At 33.5% G+C, this 25,339-nt stretch overlaps 1 protein-coding gene across 5 annotated transcripts in view; it reads right to left on the reverse strand.

The window, feature by feature from the left end:
• The window catches only part of LOC142327116 (uncharacterized), a 462,885-nt gene that overhangs the window by 425,390 nt on the left and 12,156 nt on the right, over positions 1-25,339 (reverse strand). For all 5 annotated transcript variants that reach the window (XM_075369991.1, XM_075369992.1, XM_075369989.1 and 2 more), the window contains exon 2: positions 21,939-22,764. In XM_075369991.1, the coding sequence (XP_075226106.1) occupies positions 21,939-22,764 (826 nt within the window). The remainder of the gene's footprint in view (positions 1-21,938; positions 22,765-25,339) is intronic.

A 25,339-nucleotide genomic window follows, 5' to 3' on the forward strand; every position in this document is an offset into this window, starting at 1 on the left:
GTTTCATTTAAATATGTTTAATAATTGATGGTATGATGTAATACAGGTATATGGAAGTTTAGACATGTCAAACTACCAGCAAATGAGGACATTATACTGTACACCTAATCCACCATGGGTAAGATTACATAATACAAAATATGCCTCAAGTCATATTGATCTGAACAATACATAAGTACAATACTAAAAAATAAAGCAATAAAAAAATACTAAAAACAATCACGCAGGCTAAATCATTAAAAACAGAAGTAATGAAGTCCTAAATACCTGAAATAAAATCTTCAAGAGATCAAATGACAGGACAAACACTATTTTGGCTCATATTGACCTGAACCGAACATAAGGGTTAAATTTTATTGTCAATATTAGAATCTAATTATTTCCTCATACAAATAATTTATTGCCCCGTAGATTAGTATAAAATTTTATACAGTTCTTAACAAAAAAAAAAAAAAGGCATCAGCAGACTTTTAGCTGAAATCAAAGTCATATTGGAACTCATTACAGAAATTAAATATGTTCTAACAATTTGAAATGATGGTCTGACAGCTTCTGTGCTAAATAATTGTGAGCAAGTCCTCACCTATGATACTGATGTGCTCATCCTTACAACTAGACATGCCGGCAAATGTTACTCCAGGAATCATGTCACTCAAGCGACGTTCCAAGCAAGCACACAAAGTTTATAATTACTTGCGCAACACCAAAAAATTATGAAAAATGATTAGAGCCTCAAGGTAACAATATATCGTACATGAGTGCTTTTTTTATGTATTGTAGAGTGCTTTTCATATATTTCTTTACGTTACTGCTAGATCACTCGTAAAGTATTTTTTCTTAAAGCTTACAATTCGTAGATATCGATAGTGTAGGTTGTTTTCATTTTACGATACATATTTTAGAGAATAATTGATTTCAAAATTCTGATGTAAACAGAAGTTTGTTCCATGCATTCAAGGTTATGTTTTGGTTACTCCGCGGGTTTATAAGGGATTTTTTATACGTATTATAATATTATTTTATAAAATTAGAGTTTCAATTATAGTGTTAGTTGTAGTTTTAGTTACCTTGATCCGTAAAATATTCAGATTTATTCATTAGTTCGGTGTTTTTTTTCTACAATGTCCGGGCCTAGTAGACGTCTTACTGATGCAGAAATTAATAACTTTTTTGTTGATGATACTGATAGCGATTTCGAATTACCTAGTGACAGTGGGGCTGAAGAAGATGATGAATTAATCACAAGCGATAGTGATGGGGATTCAGAAGAAGATGAGGCATACAGAAACATCATGTCCCTCTTCCAAATCAATTTTTGGGACTCAACGGCCTAAAACATATGCCTAATCCACGTCCCAAACATATAATTTATTTTTATTTATTATTTACACTTAATTTATTTGAACTGATGGTGAAAGAAGCCAATACATCAGCCAATCAATATTTAAATGCAAATAGAGATAGGCTGCCTGAACCATACTAAAAATGGAAAAATATTACCATTTCTGAAATGAAAGGTTTTATAGCTTGCATACTGAATATGGGAATAATTAGAAAACCTACTCTTAAGAGTTACTGGAGTACAGTATCATCACAGGCAACCCCTTGGTTTGGTAAAATGTTTTCAGCGACCATTTTAGAATTACTTTGAAATTTCAAAGCATAAATGTTACAAAAAAATGGTAACACAAAAATTTCAATAACTGTAAATAATATGAATTTTTAAGTGAAATTTTTTTTATTTTGTTAACAAATAATTTTAGTTTTTAGAAACAGAGATAGATTAGATATAAATAGCAAGGATTTTTTTCAAATAAAGAACAAATTCAGTATTTTTTTTTTTAAATGAAAAAAAGTTAATTTTATTATTTAAATAATTAATCAAGGGTGTAAAACCATTTTGGATCGCAGCACCACAATCTACATAGTTTACAGAATAATTACAATTTTTTTTCATAATTTTATCGTGTATATTGTTATTTCTGTGGCATTTCTACCAAACATCTACTTTTTCTGAAAAACATGCTTGAGGCTTTTAACTAGTACTTACAAAAGAGGTTTGAGGCCAAAAGGGTTAAAAAGACAATAAACCTTACTAATATCAGAGTACTTATCTTGGTGTTACTTTCTTTTGTGAAGGGGAGATTTAATCCCCTTCAAACCTAACAGGGTTGTTAAGTCCTTGGTCAATACAAGCCCAGATTTTGAAACTGCATTATACTTTCAAATCTTATATATATACTTGTATAAAAATGAATGTTTGTTTGTTTGTCTCATATGCATTCCTATATCATTCATCCAATTACACTGAAACACTGGTGAGTTGTACGCACATCCACGAAGGTTTCCGAATTAGTTTGGACCTGCTAGTTGGCACTGGGGTCAAGATATTTAAAAATATTGTATTTATGGTCCGATTTGGCTTATATTCAGAATATGTGTTACTTACATGGAAAATAACTCTGCAAAAAACAGACCCACTAGATGACACGGGGAGTCAAGATATTTGGAAAAATTGCATTTATGGTCCAATTTGGCTCATATTCAGAAATATATTAGTTACATGAAAAGAAATATTTTTGCGAAAAAGAGTCCTACTAGGTGGCGCTGGGGTTGAAATACTTAGAAAAATTGTATTTATGGACAGATTTGGCTCATATTCAGAATATACATTAGTTACTTGAAAAGAAAAATTTTTGCAAAAGCTATACCTACTAGGTGGTGCCAGTGTAAAGATATTTATGAAACAAATAAACAGAGTTTCTTCTTCTATCTATATATATATATATATATATATGTGTGTGTGTCCGCTATAGACTAAAAAACTACTTGACCGATTTACGCACTGGGAAAAAGGGAAAAGTAAAAAAGGAAAGAAGGAAAAAGGGAGATAAGGAAGTAGGCAAAAGATAAAATTTAAAAAGGGAACAAGTGAAATGAAAAATGAGGGAAAATGGGGAAAGAGAAATCGAAAAGGGGAAGTGGAAAGGAGACGAAGCAAAATGAGGAAAAGGAGAATCGGAAAGGGGAAAAGAGGTGAAGCAAAAAGAGGGAAAAGGAAAAAAGGAGAGAAACAGTAAAAGAAAAAAATTGATAAGAGGAAAAGTGGCATGGAGAAGCAGAAAGGGGAAAAGGGTGGAATGGAAAAGGGTGGAGAGGGGTAAAGGAGGATAAAAGGTTAAATTCTGGGAAGTTCCGTAATGTTTTATCAAACTTTCAATTGTGTTCATTTAATCTCCCGCGCACACGCACGCGCGCACACACACACACACACACAAATCTAGCAATAGCGAAGCATTACCAGATTTGCTAGTGCTAAATAAGTAAATTAAACTGAAATGTTATTCTACATATGATTGTACCCCCTAAATGATACATTCTATATAATTACACATTGCTTTTTGCAAAAAAATAAAATTCAATACAAACTGATAAAAATAATCTGTATGTTTAACAATTTATAAGTGTAACTGCTTCAATATCATCTTCAAATAACCTCCTCTTAAAAAATCTGAACATTAAAAAATACAAATTAAACGTTCAAAATAACACCCTGTTTTAATAAGTTCATAAAAAAAATAAAAATAATTCTAAATTCCACAGACACCACAAACTGATAATTCCCACATCTAATCAAAAGAAAAATGTTCCAAAAATGGAAAAATAAAGGTTATATATAGGTGGTGTATCACAAAATTCTCCTGGGGACTTTCATAACCTCGGAAAAATTCAAGTAAACATATGTTCTAAAATGCTTCGTTTGAAAGTTACGGTTAGTGAAATATTTTGCTCAGATTTAAGCAACCTTGGTGAATGAAGTCATACTGAAATTTCTAGGATGTTAATTAAGGGACAGAATTAGTGATTTATGGTTTTTGGCCTAAAAAACCAAATAAAATAGGTCCCAGAACTGTAACTGCATAGTTTTTGAGAAATCTGGGGTGACAACCAATAAATTGGGGTAAAAAAATACCTGTTTTTTATGTTTAACATACAATAACTTTAAAGTATGTAATAAACATATTAAAACTTTTAAACAAAATTTGTAGAGAATTTAATTTTGAACAAAATGGTGCAAGATAAGTTGAATAAAACAGAAAAGTTAGAAAAGAAAATTAGAAAAATTCAAATTTTATTTAGAAACAGAACAGTAGACCAAAGTGCATATACATACCACTTTATAATAAATATTCAAAAATGGGCCTGCAATTTTCAACACATTTCTTGGCACACTTCTGTATCACTTTTGTTGTTCTTTTTTAGTTCTTCAGGGCTGTCTTTAAGTTCCTCAGCCACATCCATAATGCAGACAATTAATTCCTCACGAAAATGTATTTTTATTTTGTACAAAATATTTTTCCCAGACATGAAAATCTAAAGTTATTAGATCATGAGATCTTGGTGTCCAGGAATGTAAACCTCCACAACCAATCCATTTCTCTAAGAAAATATGATTTAAGTGAGTAGAACTATACAAAAGAAGTGGGGAGGCACGCCATCGTGCTGGAAGTATACTTTGCATCCAGTGCTAGAGGAACATCTTCAAGCAGCTGTGGCAATTCTTGAAGAAAGTCCAAATAGATCTCAGAATTTAAAGTAATAGAAACAGCTGATTATGAAAAGGGCCAAACCATACATGATGCTAAATCGGCATTAAAAATTGCCTTCTATTGTTTTGTGAGGATTTACTTCTGCCCATGTATGATCATTGCATAAGTCGTTCACACTATCACAAGTGAAATTTACCTTGTCAGTAAACAAAACATACTTTTAGATTTGTCGATTTGTGTTTCACTAGTTACAAAACTTCAAGTGAAGCGAACCAAACCGTCGCACGGGTGTAGATGTTGATAAACTGGCTGTTTACAATAAGCATAAAACTTCTTTTAAGTGTCCTCCAAACCATCGAATACGGAACTGTGATCCGCTTAGAAAGACGTCGTATACCGACGCTTGGACTGCAGCGATAAAAATTTTACCAATAACAGCGCCGTGTTGGACAGATCGTTCCTAGCTTGTACAAATACTATGTAGTGAACCTGTTTCCCAAAGATTGCGAAATCGTCGCCCTAACTGTTTCGAGATCTGGAATACTACGATTCGGAAAACATATTCATATTCTACTACAGCAGATGTAGCATTACCATTACACACTCAAAATGAACACCGTTATCCGTAATCCTTTGCTGGAAGTACGGCATTACTTCAATGGCAAATCAATCGCGTTCAAACTAAACTTCACACAAAACCTTCGCTAATGACAGTACAGTTCACAGTACACGAAATACTTTACATACCTCACACAATGATATACTAATACACTTAAGGTATACTAATACAGTATTTCGCATTGTTTTATCAGCTGTTTGTATTTTATTGCCAACTTTGAAATTATCATTTTTCAAATAATTTATTGTATTTCTCTAATGAAGTAATTTTTATTTTACAATGGTTGTGTAACTTCCAGGGTTTTATAATTTTTTAGAAGTAAATGTTGTTTTTACAAATTTTTCACATTACAAAAAAAAATTGGATTTTGTTTACATTAAACAAGTACTTTTCTGACAAACGTAGTTAATTTAGTATTTCTACATAAATTCGAATTTTTGTTTTATTCAACTTATCTTATACCATTTTGTTCAGAATTAACTTTTCACCACGTTTTATTTATAAGTTTTATGTGTCTACTACCCATTTAACAATGTTATTGTACGTCAAACTTAAAAAAACAGTTTTTCCCCTAATTTATTGGTTTTCACCCCAGATTTTTCAGAAACTACTGCAGATACGTTTCTGGGACCTATTTTATTCGTTTTCTCAGGTCAAGAAATCACTAAATCCTACCCCTTAATTAAGTTCCTTAAAATTTCAGTACGACCTCATTTCACCAGGGAAGCTGAAATCTGTGTGAAATCTTTCACTAGCCGTTACGCCCCACACGAAATTTTAGGACATACGTTTATATGAACTTTTTCCATTATTTTCACGAGTAGAATAGATTATGAAAGTTCTGGGAGAACTTCGCGATACACCCTGTATAGTTGCACAAAAACCTTTAAAATCACGTTTCATAATCATTTAATAATCAGCAATTATGCAATTGCTTTAAAAAAATTTACTAACGAATTAAACTTAACGATTCATATGTTACGGGTTTATAAACTTAAAACATAACCTAAATTTTTAAACATTAAGTAAAAAAATACAGTATGTAACTACTACACTAAAACGCCGCTGCTTCAACAGCTACACTTATTAAAAAAAGTGATTCCTGGTATAAAAAACTTATGAACTAATCCAAATTCAAACTTACATGACATGAATTTAACCCAAGTTATTTTTTACCCAAGCTAATAATCGAAAGCATTAATCTTTCACAGCAACACTGCGTAAGAATAAGTACATTTTTTTTAATTATGTGTAATAAGTGATACGCAGAATTATAGTTCATAGCTCAATTTTCCAGCTCATTTGATTTTAACAATATTGTTTTTAACAAATATGACAAGAAAAAAGTTTGCACAACTGGTGTCATGATTTCTTCTTTAACTACATTAATGCCTCCTAAAAATAAAAATTAAGTCTATGTACAGTTACTATTCGATAATTTTTCTGCACATTTTCAAAAACCTTTGCTAAAGTCCATAAATCGGAACTTGAAAGATATGTTCTTTATAAAAAATAATACTAAACTGGATCGGTGAGGAGATTTCAACCAATTTTTTTGTTTAAATAGAGAGCAGAATTCAATAATATTCTCAATTCCTGCTACTAAAAACAAATATCAATTTATATTCTAATAAAACCATCATAATACGAGGTCTGTAAATAAAAAATAAGACTTTTTTTTGGCAGCCAAAGTGGAAACACTGTAAAGTTACTAGTAAACTTATGGTTATATGAAAAGTTGATTCATATAAGGTATTAATATCTTTAGTATAATGCTGCCACGTGAGACGTTAAACAAACTTTTTGTGAAACGAGTTTTTGTTGTGCGTTACAAAAATGGGCGATACTAATCATGAACAACGTTGTGCAATCAAGTTTTGTGTTAAACTCTGTGAGAATGCTACTGAAACTTTTCCAAAATTGAAAAGGGCGTATGGAGAGGACGTTCTGTCACGAGCCTAAGTTTTTAGGTAGTGTAAACCATTTTCAGATGACCGGGAATCAGTTGCGAACGATCCACGCTCTGGAATACCGTTAACGTCAGAAGGTGACAACAATGTTCAGCGAATCAAGAGACTTGATACGGTACGACCGGCGATTAACTAAGAATGATTGCAGATTGCAGAACAATTGAATTTGAACCATACCACAGTACATCAAATTTCGATAACAAGATGAAAAGGTTTGCGCAAAATTGGTCCTGACAAACCTCACTGTTGAACAAGAAAAGAGCAGGGTGTAAGTGTGGCCGCGATCTACTAGGGCGAATTGAAACTGATTCTTTTTATAAAAAAAAAAAAAAAATCTTATTACTGGTGATGAATCTTGGATATTTGAGTACGACCTGGAAACAAAACGTCAGAACAAGGAGTGGCACACTTCAAACTCACCACGTCCCAAAAAAGCAAAAATTAGCAAATCAGAACCATGCTAATTTTTTTCTTCGGTAGTAATGGCGTTGTCCGTACGGAGTTTTTTCCTACAGGACAGACTGTAAATCAATATGTTTACAGAGAAATTCTTGAAAGACTGCGGAAAAGTGTTCCCCGCGTGAGACCAGTCATCAAAGACAACTGATGCTATGTCATGACAACGCTCCTTGTCATAGTGCATTCTCAATTAAGAGTTCGTTCTAATTTTAATGAGCGATTCTCAATTAAAGAAAAACATTCCGTATTTCCTTGTTCCTCAACCACCTTACTCACCTGACTTGAGCCCCTGCGACTTTTTCCTGTTCCCGACTTTAAAAAAACATCTCAAAGGACACCATTTAGGAACGTAGAAACAAACAAAAATGTAACCGACCATCTGAAGGATATTTCGGTTTCTGAGTTTCAACATTGCTTTAAAGAGTGGGAAACCCGTTTGAAGCGTTGTGTAGCTTCCCAAGAGAACTATTTCGAAAGTGATAAAAGGCCATGTATAAATGGATAGTAAATAAAATGTTTTTCTGAACCAGTCTCATTACTATATTTAGAGACCTCGTAAATAAGAACACAAATAAATTTGGATGAAATTTTAACATCAAAGTTCTACGAATTACACAATTAGAACAAAATATGCATCACCGATATGCAGAAACATTACTTGATTGTTACTTATTTAATTTTAAAGTTACAATTTAGTTATTCATGTATTAATAAAGATAATTAATTTATTGACCCCATTATAAACTTAAAAAATAAATTACTACATATTATTAGAAAAAAAAATTATCAAATAACAGTGCTTTAAAGGTTCAAATTCAGAGTTTAAAATTAAAGGAAGTGCATTATAAATGCACAGAACGTTTTATGAAATATACAGTCTACCAAATTTGATTTTAATTAAACAAGTAAAAGTTTAATCATTTAATAAAGAAGACTGGAAAGACCATAGTTGGAGAATGGAAGCTATACAGTGAAAACTGATCTAGGACACAGTTCATCGTACGGAATTAAGAAATAAATGCAGTTATTCAAATTTAATATTTATCAAGAGACTTCTTACTTTTAATCACTGCTATTACATATTTTTTCTCATGAGAAGAAATCAATTATGTAAAATCTGCAAACACCAAGCCTCAATTCAAAACCTTCTACTAAATGAAACGCAGATTTCACTAAAATCATTAATGAGAAAATATTGGGACAAAAATAGTCTTATAGTATTTGATCTATTTTTTTATTTCTTTTGAGGGGGGCGAAAAACGCTTTGGCGTTATCATCACCCGGGTCAAAATAATAATAAAACAGGATTAAAACTATAATAAAAACTAAGATAATAATAGGAATAAAACTGAAATAGTATAAGAAACGAAACAATGATAATAATACAGGAAATGTGAGTAACAAAATAATATCAAAATTTTTAAGGGTTAGAACTTATTAATTCTTTTTATAAGTAACAATACCCGAGCCTAGTACATTCTTATCATTTCCTAGGACCCGCCGTAAGTCTCTCGACAATTAAAATCTGCGTCGTACGGCCGCATAGCATACGCAGTTCACAATGCGGTGGTGCACAATCAAGCGGAAGTTGCATCGGACGCACAGCGGTGACATCAGGTGTCCGTGAGTAGCACTGGTATGTCCCAATCGCAAACAAAACAGGTCCACTTCCTCTCGGCGGATTTTCCTGCATGGTAACACTGGGTCTTTTATGCTTCCGAGTTTATTTATTATCCGCTGTAGCAGTCCGGTCAACTTGTCACCTTCTTCGAAGTATATATATTTAATGGACTTAATGAAATCGGTAGTTGTAACTCGAGTTAAGAAAGACTTAAGTTGGCTATATGCATCTTTTGCAGCGGATTCCGCACGATTTTTACCCAGGATTCCCATCTGGCTAGGGATGCAGAAACATTTACCTGTGTGTTGTGACGATTTATCTCAGCGATTGTATATGTATTTCGGTGACAACAGGACGACTGGAATACAAATCATCTAAAGCTTCTTTATTTTTCTGTTTAGCCTCCGGAACTACCGTAAGATATTACTTCAGAGGATGAATGAGGATATGTATGAATGTAAATCAAATTTAGTCTTGTGCAGTCTCAGATCGACCGTTCCTGAGATATGTGTTTAACAGAAACCCAACCACCAAATCCTCTAAAGCTTAGAAGGTATTATATGAATCGCTACAGATAAGAATGTGACTATTTTTTTATTAATGATATTCAAAACCAATTTGATGGCGTACAGTTGAGCACTGTAGACAATTGTAGACCAAACACATAAGTTCTGTCATTTGCAACAAAACCGCATCCAACGGTATTATTCTGTTTCGAACCATCTATGTATACTACTGCGTCTGAGTTTGTCTCATAGAAAATGGTGAAATATTTGCTGAAACACGAGAAGTTGTTACGGTGAGGTCGTAATTAAAATTAATGTGGGTCGAGTCTCCTCGAAATATGTGCAGGGACAGGTTAGGAAAATAGAAGGTTGGTCAAAATGTAAAAGGTACATTAATCGTCAGGTACGGACACCCATTGGTGCTGTATTACTAGTATGGTTTTCATACTGCTGGAAATGAGGATCTGCGAGGACTGCTTTAAGAACCGTGTAATTTGCCCGCCTATCCCAAAGTGATGGATCACCGCAATCAACAAGTACACTTGCGATAGGGCTTGATCTAAACGCACCAGTGGCAAGACGAAGAAAAGAGTGGTGTACAGCTTCCAGCATCTTAAACACGTATAAAGTGCTGAAGAGTAGACAATAAAACCATAATCTAATCGGGGTTGGACCAAAGAAGACTGAAGTATAATAAAAACGTAACATACATAATAAGTAAGCACCCCACTTGATGTTGCTAAGGACTCGCAGCATATATAGAATTTTTAAACAGCTCACCTTCAACTGTTTAAATGTGTTTGGTCTACGTAAGACGACTGCCGAAAAGTAAACCTAGCAATTTAGTGCCAAGAAAGATAATAATTGGCTCTCCATTGAGCAGACTTGTGGAGTGAAATAGTCTCGTAGACGAAAAAAGACTACGCATTTTGTTTTCTCCGATGAGAACGCGAAGCCGATGAGTTTGAACCAAATTTCAAGGAAAGATATAGTATTCTGTAGTAGTCTCTCGGCTATGACTGTTGAACGAGACGTGTAACATATACCAAAATCATCAACAAACAGAGAACATGAAATGGGTGATCGCAGACATTTAATAACAAATAAATTACATTTAGTTGATGGCTACAGTAAACAAGGTGGCAGTTAATACACTTCCTTGAGACACTCCACTCTCAAACGTGAAACTACTCGACACAGAATCTACAATACGAACACGGGATGAGCGTTCATTTAGGAAACCCCTAATAAAGATAAACATATTACCCGCAATTCCCCATTCTTTAAGGGTATTTAGAATGCCTTGTTGCCAAGCTGTGTCGTACGCCCTTCTGACGTCAAAGAAAACAGCGACGAGTTGCTGGCGGAATAGAAAGGCATTTTGGATAGCTGTTTCCAGCGATATCAAATGATCAATGGAAGTTCGTCCTTGGCGGAACCACATTGCTCTGAAGATATGGAAGTGTGCTTCTCCAAATATCAGGTAAGCCTTAGATTAACCATTCTCTCCATCACTACAAAAAACGCTCGTCAAGGAGATAGTCTGAGGAACGTGGTTTGTCTCTACCAGGTTTAAGGGCTGGTACGACAATTCCTTCCAACCAGATATGTGGGAAGACTTGCGCGGAGAACAACCCATTCATTATACATACGCAGTAGCTGATGAAGGGCCGAATTGGGAAGGTTTGAAAGCATACTGAGATGGATATTATCAAATCCAGGGGAGATGTCACGTGAGTTTTTTAATGCATGCAACTTGTTAAATTTAAAGAGAATATTTAACTCGCCGACCGAATCACAAATTTTTAACGGTATTTTTTTCCATTCGTATCTTATATCTCTGAAATTCATTAATATATGATGAAGTTGGAATACCGAACGAAAACGATTAGCTACGTTAGTTGCAACTGCAGATGACGATGTAAGGAGTTCATGAATAAGGCCGAGGGGAGATTGTTTGTGGGATCGACAAATTGCACGAAGTTCTCTTTACACAGAAGACGTGGGAACAGAGCACGAGATGGTGTCTACGTAATTCCTCCATTACTTTCTCTTAGCTTCTATGAATGCGCGACGACATTCCGCTCTAAATCTATAAATTTAGATGGTCATTTGTAGATCTACGGTTAAGTTTACGCAGTATCTACCATCGTTTCCTAATCGCGTTTTGGCAATCATCATTCCACCAGGAAATGGAGGGACGCCTAGGAATTCCAGAAGTTTGTTGGATGAATCTACAAGCATTCTCGAGTACCAGGGAGGTAAAAGAGAAAGTTGATGTAGGGTCTCAGCATTATCGCCATATTGTGATGGAAAGCCTTTATGGGAACCGTTCCAATTTGTCCTTTCAACAATCCATCTCCATGATCTTTTGTTCATCAAGTGATCAGTACCAAAAGCAATGATAACTGGTTTATTGGTCGCTACCGCGTTAAGTCGTTATAAACAGATCAATTAATATGAGGGAGTAAACTTGGTGAGCATAAGGAAACGTCAATGTATGAAAAACTACCAGTCGATGACATGATCCGTCATTCAGTACACAAGAAGTACAAGTTCTGCCTCATTCAGTTTACAATATTTCCTCGAGGGGAACAGACTGTGAGCCCCAAGAAATATGGTGGGCATAAATATCCTACTATTAACAATGGAGATGGTATTTGGACGAAGAGATTTTGTATATCTAGTGCATCAAACTCTGAGTTCGGCAAGAAGTATAGATTGCAGATGTCAATTTGAACGGGACAGAGATCTATTTCTTTATGGCAACTGCGGGGATGTGGGGTAGCTAGTGCTATCCTTGTAGCTGATACCGCGTACTGTATGGAAATAGCAACCCCGCCACTTTTTCTACAATCAACGAGACAGTCGTAACTTTCATAGAAATAGCCTCTGAGAGTACATTACTAAGCACATTATTAAATGTAATCTTGTGCACGTTATCAATAACCTAACATCTTCAATCCGGGAACGAAGACCTCGAATGTTCCAGTGGATAATGTTCATAGATGAAAGTAACTACAGATACATATAGATATAGAATTAGATATATAAAATTTATTTATAGGCGATTCTGGTTTTCTGTTATAAATTACACTGTGTGCTATCAGCACACAGTGCTGATTTTTCACAGTGATTATTTGTCGAATATTAATTAGGTTTTCCTTTCTCGCGTTTATAACTTTCACAAAGTGGTTAGCACTTTCATCCCTTACCATATCTTCGAAGAGACCTCGAGATGGTGGTGGGGATTAGGAAGCCTGGGAAGTCGAAGATACCGATCAGAAATTGATGTTTTGATAGATCCCTTTAAAGGGATCTTGGTAGCTTGCTGCGTAGGTGGTGCAGGCGGGAATTTTATTTGACGGTATAGCGATTAAAGTGATTTTCGGTAAACCACTGCCTGTATTTCCACTAATAATACCTTTCTTCTTGCTTGTACTCTTACTTAGCTCTGAAATAGTTGCTGTGAACTAGGCAACTTGATCAGACAAAATCTGAACGAGCTGTTTTAATTCACTGTAGGTTCTACACTGTTTATTACCTGCATTTGCAGGAGCTTGGCTTGATGTAGCAGCAGCAAAAGAGACGTCTGATTTAACAGGTTCCGCGAAATCAGTGCCTTTTTGTATTCTTTTCGTGCAACCGGAAACTATATTTTCTGCCCGATACAAATGTTTATAATTGCTTTTTCTTCTTTAAAAATTGGGCAATCTCGCGAGCGAGCAGAATGCGATTCTCCGCAGTTAATACCTTTTTCTTCCTACTGACAGTCAATATCTTTGTGGGCTTTTTCTGCGCATCTAGCACATATTGCAGTTTGGGCTAAATGTTGTGGTACGGCCATACCTTTGGCACTGGAAATATCGCCGTGAGTAAGGGATGAATGGTCGTACTCTAACCGACAGGTATCCTACTTTAATTCTCTCCAATGGTGTGAGAAAACTGAAGATTAAAATAATGGAGGGAGTAGGTTCTTCCATCCCTCTCTGAGATTTTATTATTCTCTTCATCTCTATAATACCTTGGGGACGAAGGTCTTTGGTAATTTCACTAACTTCCATCTCAAGCAGATTCCTCAAGCAAAAAATTACTCCTCGGGTAGTATTCAAGGTTTTATGGCATACCGCACTTAATACTGTCCATATTAGTTAGATACTAAAAAACAGATTATGAAAAGAAGTATAAATACAGCAAAAGAGAGGTAGTAACTAATATTGATCACAGTAAATGAATCGTTTGTCATTACTAAGAAAAAAACCAGAAAAATTATAAAGAATATTGCATATGAAAAACCTCTAAAGATGGGAAATTACTTATAATGGTAAATTACAGTCCGAATGGTACCCTAAAGATGATCAAATCTTTTTATACACTGATAGAGAAAGAAGGTTGGATGTAATCGTACATGAAATTACTCCTGAGTAATGTATTTTTTTAAGCACTTAAATCAGACAAAATATACTAAATGGTAAATAAAAACTTTTGGTAATTTGTGATTTTGATAAAAAAGAGCCTTCCAACTTTAAAAAAAAAAATGTTTTTGCTTAAATGCCCCAGTAAAAATTTGAAATTTTACTTCAGCCCAAAACACCTCCAACCCCTTTTACTATTTTTTGCAAAAAGTAACTTTCTTTTCTCCTCCTGAATGTAGTACTTGTCCACCTAGTTTGAACAAAATAGGTCGACTGGGTGCAAGTAATATCTTACAGTGATTTTGGAGGCTCAACAGAAAAAGAGTTATAGACCCAAACATAGGCCAACATATGTACGTATGTACATAATACATAATTCGGTATTATGTATTAAACCAGTGAAACAAAAAAAAATTTTACAGATTATTATATATAATTTATTTAAATTATTTTTTTTTAATGTCTCCTTAAGGCATAAAACTTAAAAAGGCCAATTTTTTCGATTACATACAATCCACAGGTGTAGCTGCTATATATCACAGTAGTTAAAAAAGTAAGAAAGAAGAAATAACTGAGACAAAATGGTAACCCAATTGCCAATATACTACTAGTTGTCTTTTTTATTACTTTGTACATGTTATATGATAAAAATTTGACTCTCATCCAAACATAATATTGAATACTACCCAATTTAATTATATTTAATATAGTATACTTTGGTGTAAGTATCTAGCTCCTGGTGGCTGGAGATTTATAATATACTTGGTTATTGGAAAGTTTTTAATTGGTAGTTTTATTTCATTATGTGCAGGATTTAGTAGTTCTGTGTAGCAGCTTTACTTCTTTTCTTTATTTTCTTCTAAGCAAGTAAAAATTTCCTTCCAGTAACGGAATTCCTTTACTAACAAGATTAATATTTATACCAATACAACAAACTAGTGATTATTCGTTTAAATTTTCTATCGAAAATTATGTAAGAATACTTCCAACAATCAGTTTCATTCCCAATCAACTTATGAACTGATGGGTATCAACAAATGTGTAACTAAAAATAAAATAACTGCATCAGATGACTGTGAGGATTATTTGAAAAGTTCTCAGCCTGACAAAGGAAACAATATTTTTTGTTATTTTTCAACATGGTCACCTTACAACTTGATATATTTACACTGATAACTTTCTAATTTTTTTAAACCATCAGTATAATGCAATTTATCCAAACAGGCAAAATAAGCAATTTTCTCAGCTTTGACCCGAAACGTGTGTGCAGGCATTATTGTGGTGAAAGAACATATTAAAGGAAAGAATCCTTTAAAGTGGACTCTAACACTTTTTGTATTAACAAAAGTTAGCACTTTTGGTGTTAACAGTTTTTTAAAAAAAAAGTACTTTATAACAACTTGAACTTCCAATTTTTTCCACTTTTAAAATAAGACAAAATTTGTTTGCTTTACTTGACAAACAACTAAATGGATACTTCTGAGACTTCGCAGCATAGCATGATAAAGGATCATGCTGAGGCCATTTAGCCATACTCACAACATCTCTCTGTCAAGCTGACAACTTTCTGAACAACCTTTGCACAACAGGCTAAAGGTTGGGGTATTTTCAAGTTTAGTTCTATTGTAATAAAGTATTTATACATGTACTAAGTGTAATATATACACATAGCTAAGCCAAAAAAAATATTTTTAATCGGCAAAACAAAATTTGGAATTAAAAAGAGGTCAGGAGAGCGTTATGATCATCACTTCATAGTACCATGGAATGAATTTCTGACGCAGTGCAGAAAAAGAAAATAATAATTGCAGTATCTCATTTTGTTATCTATATACAATATTTCACTTGGTAAGCGACCCAAAAAATAAATAATATTCTATAATTAGCTAATGGTACTTCCAAGAGTAATAAATTAGTTTGCTTACTAGCAATGAATTTTAGATCAAATTGTTTCCATTAATGGTTTCCACACATAATATTCATTTGTACAAATACATACCAACATTAGTAGTTACAGACTAATGACATCTGATAACACTACGTTCGGATTTAAAATTTGTTTCCCCAATATTCTGATACACAATGCATAAATGATCTAGACTCAAATATAATCATAAATATTTTGAATGCAATGAAAACCAAAGATAAAAATTAAAAAACATGACTGCGGAAAAAACTGCTCTTTTTTCTCTGGTTTGGTTCCACTTTGATTTTGTACTGTACTAGCAAATACCCCTGTTTGAATTTTGAAAATCGGAAGATTGGTTGCCAAGATATAACAATTTTCCAATAACCATCTGTTAGGTCAAGAATGTATCCGATCGTTGTAAAAGTTAGCCTTCAAACTACTAATAAATACCCCGTTTGAACGATTGTTTGCGGAGATATTATAAGAGCACCCCATTGCACCTTCCAAAACAGCACCCCAGGGGTACCCCACATGTAACCAGTTGATGATAATGATGGTTGATCTAGCCTCAAACTAGGTGCTCGCATCACCTCACCAGGGGGTGCAAAAAATGTTATAGCAAAAATTTCCCTAAAACACACTTTTTTTCACTAAAAATTTCCCCACTCGCACTTTGCAATATTATTTGCATCCATATAGCTAATATTGTAACTTCCTGATCACTATGTACTTAAGAAGCACATTAGATATTAATTTGAAAGAAAAAAAACACTTGATATTTGTGCAAATTCTGTTGGCTTTGCCTATGTTGTGTTGTAATGTGTATGACTAATAATGACTGTTAGACATTCTTCCAGCTAGCACTAGTTAATACTAATTACTACACACTGTAATGTGTAATTTATTTTTATTTAAATAATGGCTATTTGATTTTGGAAATAACCTTGTTTAAGTGCTTAGGTAAATTTGATTTTGGCTCAAAAATAAAACTTAAAAAGTATCAGTGAAGATCTCATATATTTAACAAAACATCAAGAACTGATAGATATTTACATACAAGCTATTATTCTTTTTACATTACTTCTGTCCAGTCCTTTATATACAGGTTTTTTGGAAAATTATCATTCAGAAATGCAGTCTTCCTTTATCTTGATGAAGGCTGTCAACAACTATAGAGGTTTTATAAACCTTAAGCCGAGATATTCAGACAAAGCTGAATATCTGGTAAAATAGTATTTTCCTCCTTTCAAATGTCTGTCTAAAGCTTCTTTCAGTAAATTAGAGACTGTGTGTGCAGGAGGCCCATTCCAAGAAACAAAAAATTCATGAAATAGGCTGTCAAATTTAATATTCCTGTTATGAAAGTGATTTCCTATTAGAGACCCAACTGACTTGCACACTACTTCATTACAAACTTTCAAACAGTTTTCTAACAAGAAAATTATTTCAGGTAACCGGTGATATACCTCAAGTTTGTAAATGCTTCCAGAATACATCTAATGTCTTGGTTAAGCAGAGATGGCTGTTTAAGTTGAGCTTTTGATGAATCTTGAGAGAAAATGTCTTTAAAATAATACAATTGTAAAATTTTGCTTTTTAATACTTTCAGCTGTTTTAATAGGACTTCATGACTGGAAGGTACATCCTCTATTTTTATTGATCCACTCTACAAGTTTGATAATACAATGGTCAAGTTCATATCCAGTTTCTTCTAAACGAGTGCTACTATAACAGTCACATATCTTTCACGATACTTCTTCGATTCTATTTTCCAGATTTTCTAGAATCAGCACACACAGGTTTCTAGATTTTTTTGGTCTTTTGAACTGATCTCCAGTTAAAGCTGTTTGTTGAGAATCATTCACCTCATTTGTTTCTTCATTCTGTAACTTTTGATCTCCTGTTGTTTGAGTTAAACTGGATGTCTCATAGATTTCTTCCATTAGTAGATGGTTTTTAAACACACTGTTTCGCAAACAGTTCAAGCTTTGAATAGAAATGGAAAATTTTGCTTTGTTAGCACTGTTCAGTTCAGTTTTCATGTTTTGAAGTCTGGTTTTTAGCAAACCATAATAATCAAAAACCAGTCCAAATACAGATCTTGACACTTTTAGTTGTACAACTGAAATTGGTCAGTTCTTCAATAACATCAACTGTTCCAAGAAGTTGATAAAAAAATTCAGGATTTGAAAATTGCTTTAAATTCCTTGCATATTATTTTGCTTCAGTGTTATTATAATTCTTTATATTCTCCGTTTTCTTCCTTTGAAAGCCCATAAAAAATAAGACAAAATCCCTTTCAAAGGTCTTATACACTCGTAATTTACTTTGGAAAAATCTAGTTTGCTGAAATGATTTTTGGTTCATGAATCCAATGCCTAATTCTTTGGCTATGTTTATTAGTTCTTCAAACCCGATCTCCCAATTGAAACTTTTTATCAGGTTACTTAATACTTGTACCTGACTTCTCAGCCCATTACATCCTTTTTCTTTCCTGACATCCTTTATTATACACTCCAATCTATGAGCTATGTCCCAAATTAGGTATTAAAAAATCTAAATCAATGGTTTGACATAATTCAGCAATTTTCTTAGGGACTCCAAGGTCTAAATACTAGTTATCAAATGCCGTGCCATTCATTTGTTTGACAATGTTTATTTTAAACTTTTCTAAACCAAATTTAATTTATTTTTGTAAGAAGAGTCCCTTTATGTGAAGTGCTACAAGGGGAGATATCAATAATAATGAAAGTCTGCATAACAATAAGACATGTTATTTGGCATGTTCAATGAAGCTTAGTAATTTTGTCTGCTGACAGATATCAAGGGTAACTGGTTAGTACATTTAGGATATACATTCATAGTTAAAAATATATTTTGTTAAATTATCTGAAAAATTCTCTTGAATAATTTTCATAAACACTTGCTTCATTTAATACATTTAAACTCAATCCTCTTTCAAAATATTTTCCCCCTTGCCTTCTTTTACAGCATTATACAATACACTGTTCTTGCAACAATTAGTCCAATTTTTTCATGATCCTTCTTCACTTCTAACACTCTTTGTACAAACAACTTTGAAAATTTAAAGCACCATTTGTGGGCATCAGAATTTAAATGGTCAATTAAATGAGTTTTTAAATAACTAAAATTGAGTAGTCTGATTACTCTGCATCATGTGATATACATTTGGCAGTGTGAATATTCCTGGTGTCATAGAACTTTGTTAAACATGGCATTAACTGATAGATTTCATTAAGAGATTTACTACCCTGATAAGTTTTAATTTAGCTTCAAACTCTTCAGATAATTCTTGTGTTGCTTCCATTGTAGGTTTTGGTTTGGATTTTTCCTGCTTAATTACAGTGAGTACAGCATTAAACTTTTCATTTAGACTTAAAGCTGATACTATGTCAGATAAACTGCCCTTAATAATTGCTTTCATTCTTTTAAAAAAAGCTACATCAGAGGATTTTGAGCAAGAAGGTTTTTGATAGTTCTATAGGATGGTTGTCTGGTTGTTCATCAACCTTCATTTTTTTTCTTTTAGACTGTTCATCATCAGATCCACAAGATTTAACATCTTCCTCTGACTGCTCAGGACCTGTTGTTGGAAGGTTTAGGTTCAATACCCCTTGTCACATTTAATGGTTTGAAAAATCCAGAAATGCTTGCTTGGTCATTTGTTCTGGGGTTTTCACCAGGATGTTTCAATGAGATATGACCTGAAAGTTTGTCTCTTCTTCCTCGCCACTCACAAAATGCACAACCGACTTGTGTTTTCTTTTGAAAGTTGACATGTGCACTTAAAGAAATAGACTATAATTTATAGTATTACGGTACAGGTAATTACACTGAATTACAAGTAAATACTAGTGATAATAATTACACACACTGTCAAAGTGAAGTGAAAATTGAAAATATATAGGTAAGTAGGAACCTATTAAACTAAATATTTATAACATAGTATTTTACCACTTAATTAAAAAATAAATACAATTTGATTATTACTATTTTTATTATGTTCAAAAGTATTACTTAAACTATTATTTAAGTGGTAAAAAACAAAGTTAAATGTTATATTTAGTTAGTTTTAGTTCCAATTACCTTCCACAGTCACTATTAAAAATTTTAAGAAACATGATACTGTATAAACTTAATCATAGTAATAAACAACAAGAGAAAAAAATCACTATATAAACTTAACATCACAGTAATAAACAACCGCGACAGAAAAAACAAGAATAAGTTAATAAGTTCACTTGCTTCTCATAAACTGACAAGGTCGAAACGAGAGGTATGAGATGACAGGTCGTAACAGGCGACCATATAATCCCACCCCTACACCTGCATCTACGCAATAAAAATTGAAACAAACAAATGAGTCATCACGTTGTATGCATTTTACTGATAAAGACTGATTTTGAATTTAGGTAAATAGTTTAAATTAAGAAATGAAAAACATAAGTACTATCTATGTATTAAGTTCTTTGTATAATATGATCTAATGAGATTTAGTTATTATCGCTTGAATAATAGCATCTGTATGAAGCTAACAAAATTTGTATACTGGTACCAATATAATTATTAATACTTAAAGAACATATTAGAACACCAGCTGTTTGGCTGGCTGATGTAGCCAGTCACGAATCAGCAAACTGCCATTCATCAACAGGTATAAAAATATTGTAAAATAGCTGTACGATATTTCGTACAGTGAAGATTAAATAGGTACCCTGCTCGACTTGCAGCAGAAAGAAAACAACACACTATATGTGTGTGTGTGTGTGTGTGTAGTAAATAAACCGATTAGGCTGACCTTTATTTCCATTCATTTGTTTTCTGCCCGATCTGGGCTAAACATCCTTTAGTAGGCAAACTTTTTAATTTTTCCCCAAAATAATTACTTTTTCTTTATAAAAATAATTGTTTGTGGACTTTTTCCCCTGGTCAAAATTTACCCAGCCAAGCCTCAATTTTCCTTGAACCTCGTTCGAACATTCAGACATATTCTGCACCCCTACACCTCACCACTATAGCCTCACACACAGTCCCCACGGAAAGCCCATTATTATTGAACAGAATTTTTTTTTAAATTATTTAACTATTTTATTTTACAAAAATATAAATCTATTATTTTTTTAATATTATTCACTCAATGATTCGAATCACTCAGTTCAAATCCAGTTCACACACACAGTGTGTGTGTGTGTGTGTGTGTGTGTGTGTGTGTGTGTGAACTGGATTGTGTGTGTGTGTGTGTGTGTGTGTGTGTGTGTGTGTGTGTGTGTGTGTGTGTGTGTGTGTGTGTGTGTGTGTGAACTGGCCTCTATCACACAGTGATAGAGGCTTACTGTTCACAGTTCATTAATTCAATTCATAAAAGTTTATGTTTCAACTGGAAAATCTCCACTACTATATATATATAGCCTATAATATTTACAGTAATGTAAGGATTGCAACACAGGGTCATACATCTAAATCGGATCAGCCATTGACCTGTTAAGGAGGAACAAATATACATATATACACCCTAAATACATTACACTCCTTTTTAGGCAGTTGTGTAACAAACAGGCTTTGCAATAAATGTTTAATATATTCTACATATTTCAGAAGTAATTAAATTTTCTAAATATGTTTTGGGTGCAAACAATTTTAGTTTGAGATGGCATAAATAATACTAACATGCAATATACGACTTTTGTTTTTCAGGAATTAAATACATATGTCAACATTTTCTATATTTAATTTTTTAAACAGTGTTGGCAACTATAAAAATTAAACAAGTCTAGAAATTTTGCTGATAATATAATTTAATGGTTTGCAATCTAATGTAAAATTGAAATAAAAAGTTGTAAAAAAAATTTTCTTTTAATTATAACTTACAGTCAGCTGCACTGCTGGCACCATTCGAAGGTCCTGCCTTTGAACAACTGGCATCGTAGTCTTCATCCATGGTAAGTTCACCTTCAGAATCATTTTCATCATCATTTCCATCACCACATTCCATTTTCACTTCAGGTTTAACAAGTCCCGTTTCTAAAATAGCCAACGGATCAACGTCAACCACACTTTCATTACTTCTCTCTGAAATAGTGGAACTATGAACATCAGAATTTAATTGTTGAAGATTGTTTTCAACATTTGAGACCGATTCATCATTCTGCGACTGCTTTCGTTTCCTACGTTTCCGAGGCGTAGGCGAAATACTGCCTTCTTTTGAATTAACAGGACTAATTGGTGGAATATCAATCACCAATGATGCAGGGGCATTTTTAAGTGTTTCAACTAGACTTGTCTGGTTACCCATAACAGGTGAACGAGGTTGAATGGTCTGCACAGGCTGTACCACAGCCTTACGATGATCCTGTCTGGTTCGAATTGGCATTTCACGGGCATCACCTGCACCAACCATATTTGGAGCTGGAGTAGGAGGAGGAACAGGATTAGAAGCAGCAACACTAGCTGCAACAACAGCAGATGCAGAAGGAGTAGCTATAGCTGCTGTCTGTCCTGTACTACATCCAACATCACTGTTAGTCAATCCTTTAATCTTCAAAGTCTCAGCAGCCTTTAAAAATCTTCCCAATTGCTCTTGTGTCACATTAACTTCACCACGGTACATATATTCTAACATCGCTTTTAGCTCTTCAAATTTTACATCTTTCAAAATCACTATTGGATGCTGGTTATAGTGCTGACTCAGTATTGCCTAAAACAGAAAAAAGTAAAATCTAATATTAGAAAACTGAACGTTCATAAAAGGGAAAAAACCACTGTTAAAAAATCTGGTGTGAACACCACATGACTTCCTTGTACGCCTATTAAATTACATATACTTTTTTTTCTTTTTTTTTAAATTCAAATTACATAAAATTTTATTTCATTAATAACTTCTGATATTTTTTCATATTTTTTTTTATTATTGAATTATTATTTATCTTTTTTTTTTACAATCAAGTTAATAATTATTAATAAATCAATAGATTTAATTAAAAACAAAAAAAGGGAGATGAAGTCTGATTCGAACCGATGTGCTTTGCCCTTGTAAGATCCAAATATTTCATTAATTAAAATTTTATTTAGCTATAACTCTGGAACCAATGAAAATAAGTACCACTGGTACTTACGTATTAACGCCACCGCAGCTACAGCTTTATTTAAAAACAAAGTAGTCAATCGGATTTAGGTGGAAAATGAACAGTCTCTTTATTAATTTTAATAAATGGTTATTTATATTTATTTATTTTATAAATATAATTTAACCAAACTTAACCTATGCTCGCTAACCTTGACTAATTAACAGGAGTGTTTTGATTATTTAAATAATAAATAATTGCAATAAATACTGAATTTATTATTAAATAAATACTCAAAAAATTATGCAGACCTTGGCTGCATATGCATGTTTCAATTGGATTGGTTGAGTCAGTCGTACACTACTGCTGTTCGTGTATGGTGATATTTTATAACCATGTTATGTTTGTGATGGAGAAAAATATTGAATATTATGCTATCAAATTTTGTGTGCAACTCAACAAGTCTGCCACAGAAACATTGGATTCTTTAACCAAAGCTAATGGAGAAATACTCTATCAAGAACTATGGTTTTTAAGTGGCACAAAGCTATCAAAGAGGGCCGAGAAAATGTTGAAGATGACCCTCGTTCTGAAAAACCAACCTTGTCAACAAATGATGAAATTGTGGAAGTGGTGCGAGCTGCATGTTGTGTACAAAGAATTTGTACCTCCAGAACATACAGTTAATAGCACCTTTTACATCCTAATCCCGTAGGGGAAGACACCCACCATGTGACAGTTGCAGTCACCACGCCACCCACTATATTTTTTTTTTGTCTTCGGTCATTTGACCGGTTTGATGCAGCTTTCCAAGATTCCCTATCTAGTCGTTTCATTTCGATATACCCCCTACATCCTGCATCACTAATAATTTGTTTTACATATTCCAAACCGTGGCCTGCCTACACAATTTTTTCCTTCTACCTGTCCTTCCAATATTAAAGCTACTATTCCAGGATGCCTTAATATGTGGCCTACAAGTCTGTCTCTTCATTTAGCTATATTTTTCCAAATGCCGCTTTCTTCATCTATTTGCCGCAACACCTCTTCAATCCACCTAACTGATTTTTAACATTCCCCTATAGCACCACATTTCAAAAGCTTCTAATCTTTTCTTCTCAGATACTCCTGACTCTCCAAGTTTCACTTCCATATAAAACGACATATACTTTCAAAAATCTTTTCCTGACATTTAAATTAAATTTTGATGTAAACAAATTATATTTCTGAATGAAGGCTCATTTCACCTGTGCTAATCGGCATTTGAAGGCTATTCGCCTGTGCTACATCGCTCCTGCTTTGTCCACCTTTAGTAACTCTACTTCCCAAATAACAAAATTCTTCTACCTCCATAATCTTTTCTCCTTCTATTTTCACATTTAGTGGTCCATCTTTGTTATTTCTACTACATTTCTTTACTTTTGTTTTGTTCTTGTTTATTTTCATGTGATAGTTCTTGCGTAGGACTTCATCCATGCCATTCATTGTTTCTTCTAAATCCTTTTTACTCTCAGCTAGAATTACTATGTCATTAGCAAATCGTAGCATCTTTATCTTTTCACCTTGTACTGTTACTCCGAATCTAAATTCTTCTTTAATATCATTAACTGCTAGTTCCATGTAAAGATTAAAAAGTAACGGGGATAGGGAACATCCTTGTCAGACTCCCTTTCTTATTACGGCTTCTTTCTTATGTTCTTCAATTATTACTGTTTGGTTCCTGTAATTATTAGCAATTGTTCTTCTATCTCTGTATTTGAACCCTAATTTTTGTTAAATGCTGAACATTTTATTCCAGTCTAGGTTATCGAATGCCTTTTCTAGGTCTATAAATGCCAATTTTGTTTTGTTTTTCTTTAATCTTCCTTCTACTATTACTCTGAGGCCTAAAACTGCTACCCTTGTCCCTACAGTTTTCCTGAAACCAAATTGGTTTTCTCCTAACACTTCTTCCACTCTCCTCCCAATTCTTCTGTATAGAATTCTAGTTAAATTTTTTTATGGATGACTAGTTAAACTAATTGTTCTGTATTCTTCACATTTATCTGCCCCTGCTTTCTTTGGTATCATGACTATAACACTTTTTTTGAAGTCTGCCGGAACTTCCCCCTTTTCATAAATACTACACACCAGTTTGTATAATCTATCAATCGCTTCCTCACCTGCACTGTACAGTAATCCTACAGGTAAGCTACTGTCGCAGTAATT

The sequence above is a fragment of the Lycorma delicatula genome, chromosome 6 (assembly GCF_047948215.1).
Source record: "Lycorma delicatula isolate Av1 chromosome 6, ASM4794821v1, whole genome shotgun sequence".
NCBI classification, from domain to species: domain Eukaryota; kingdom Metazoa; phylum Arthropoda; class Insecta; order Hemiptera; family Fulgoridae; genus Lycorma; species Lycorma delicatula.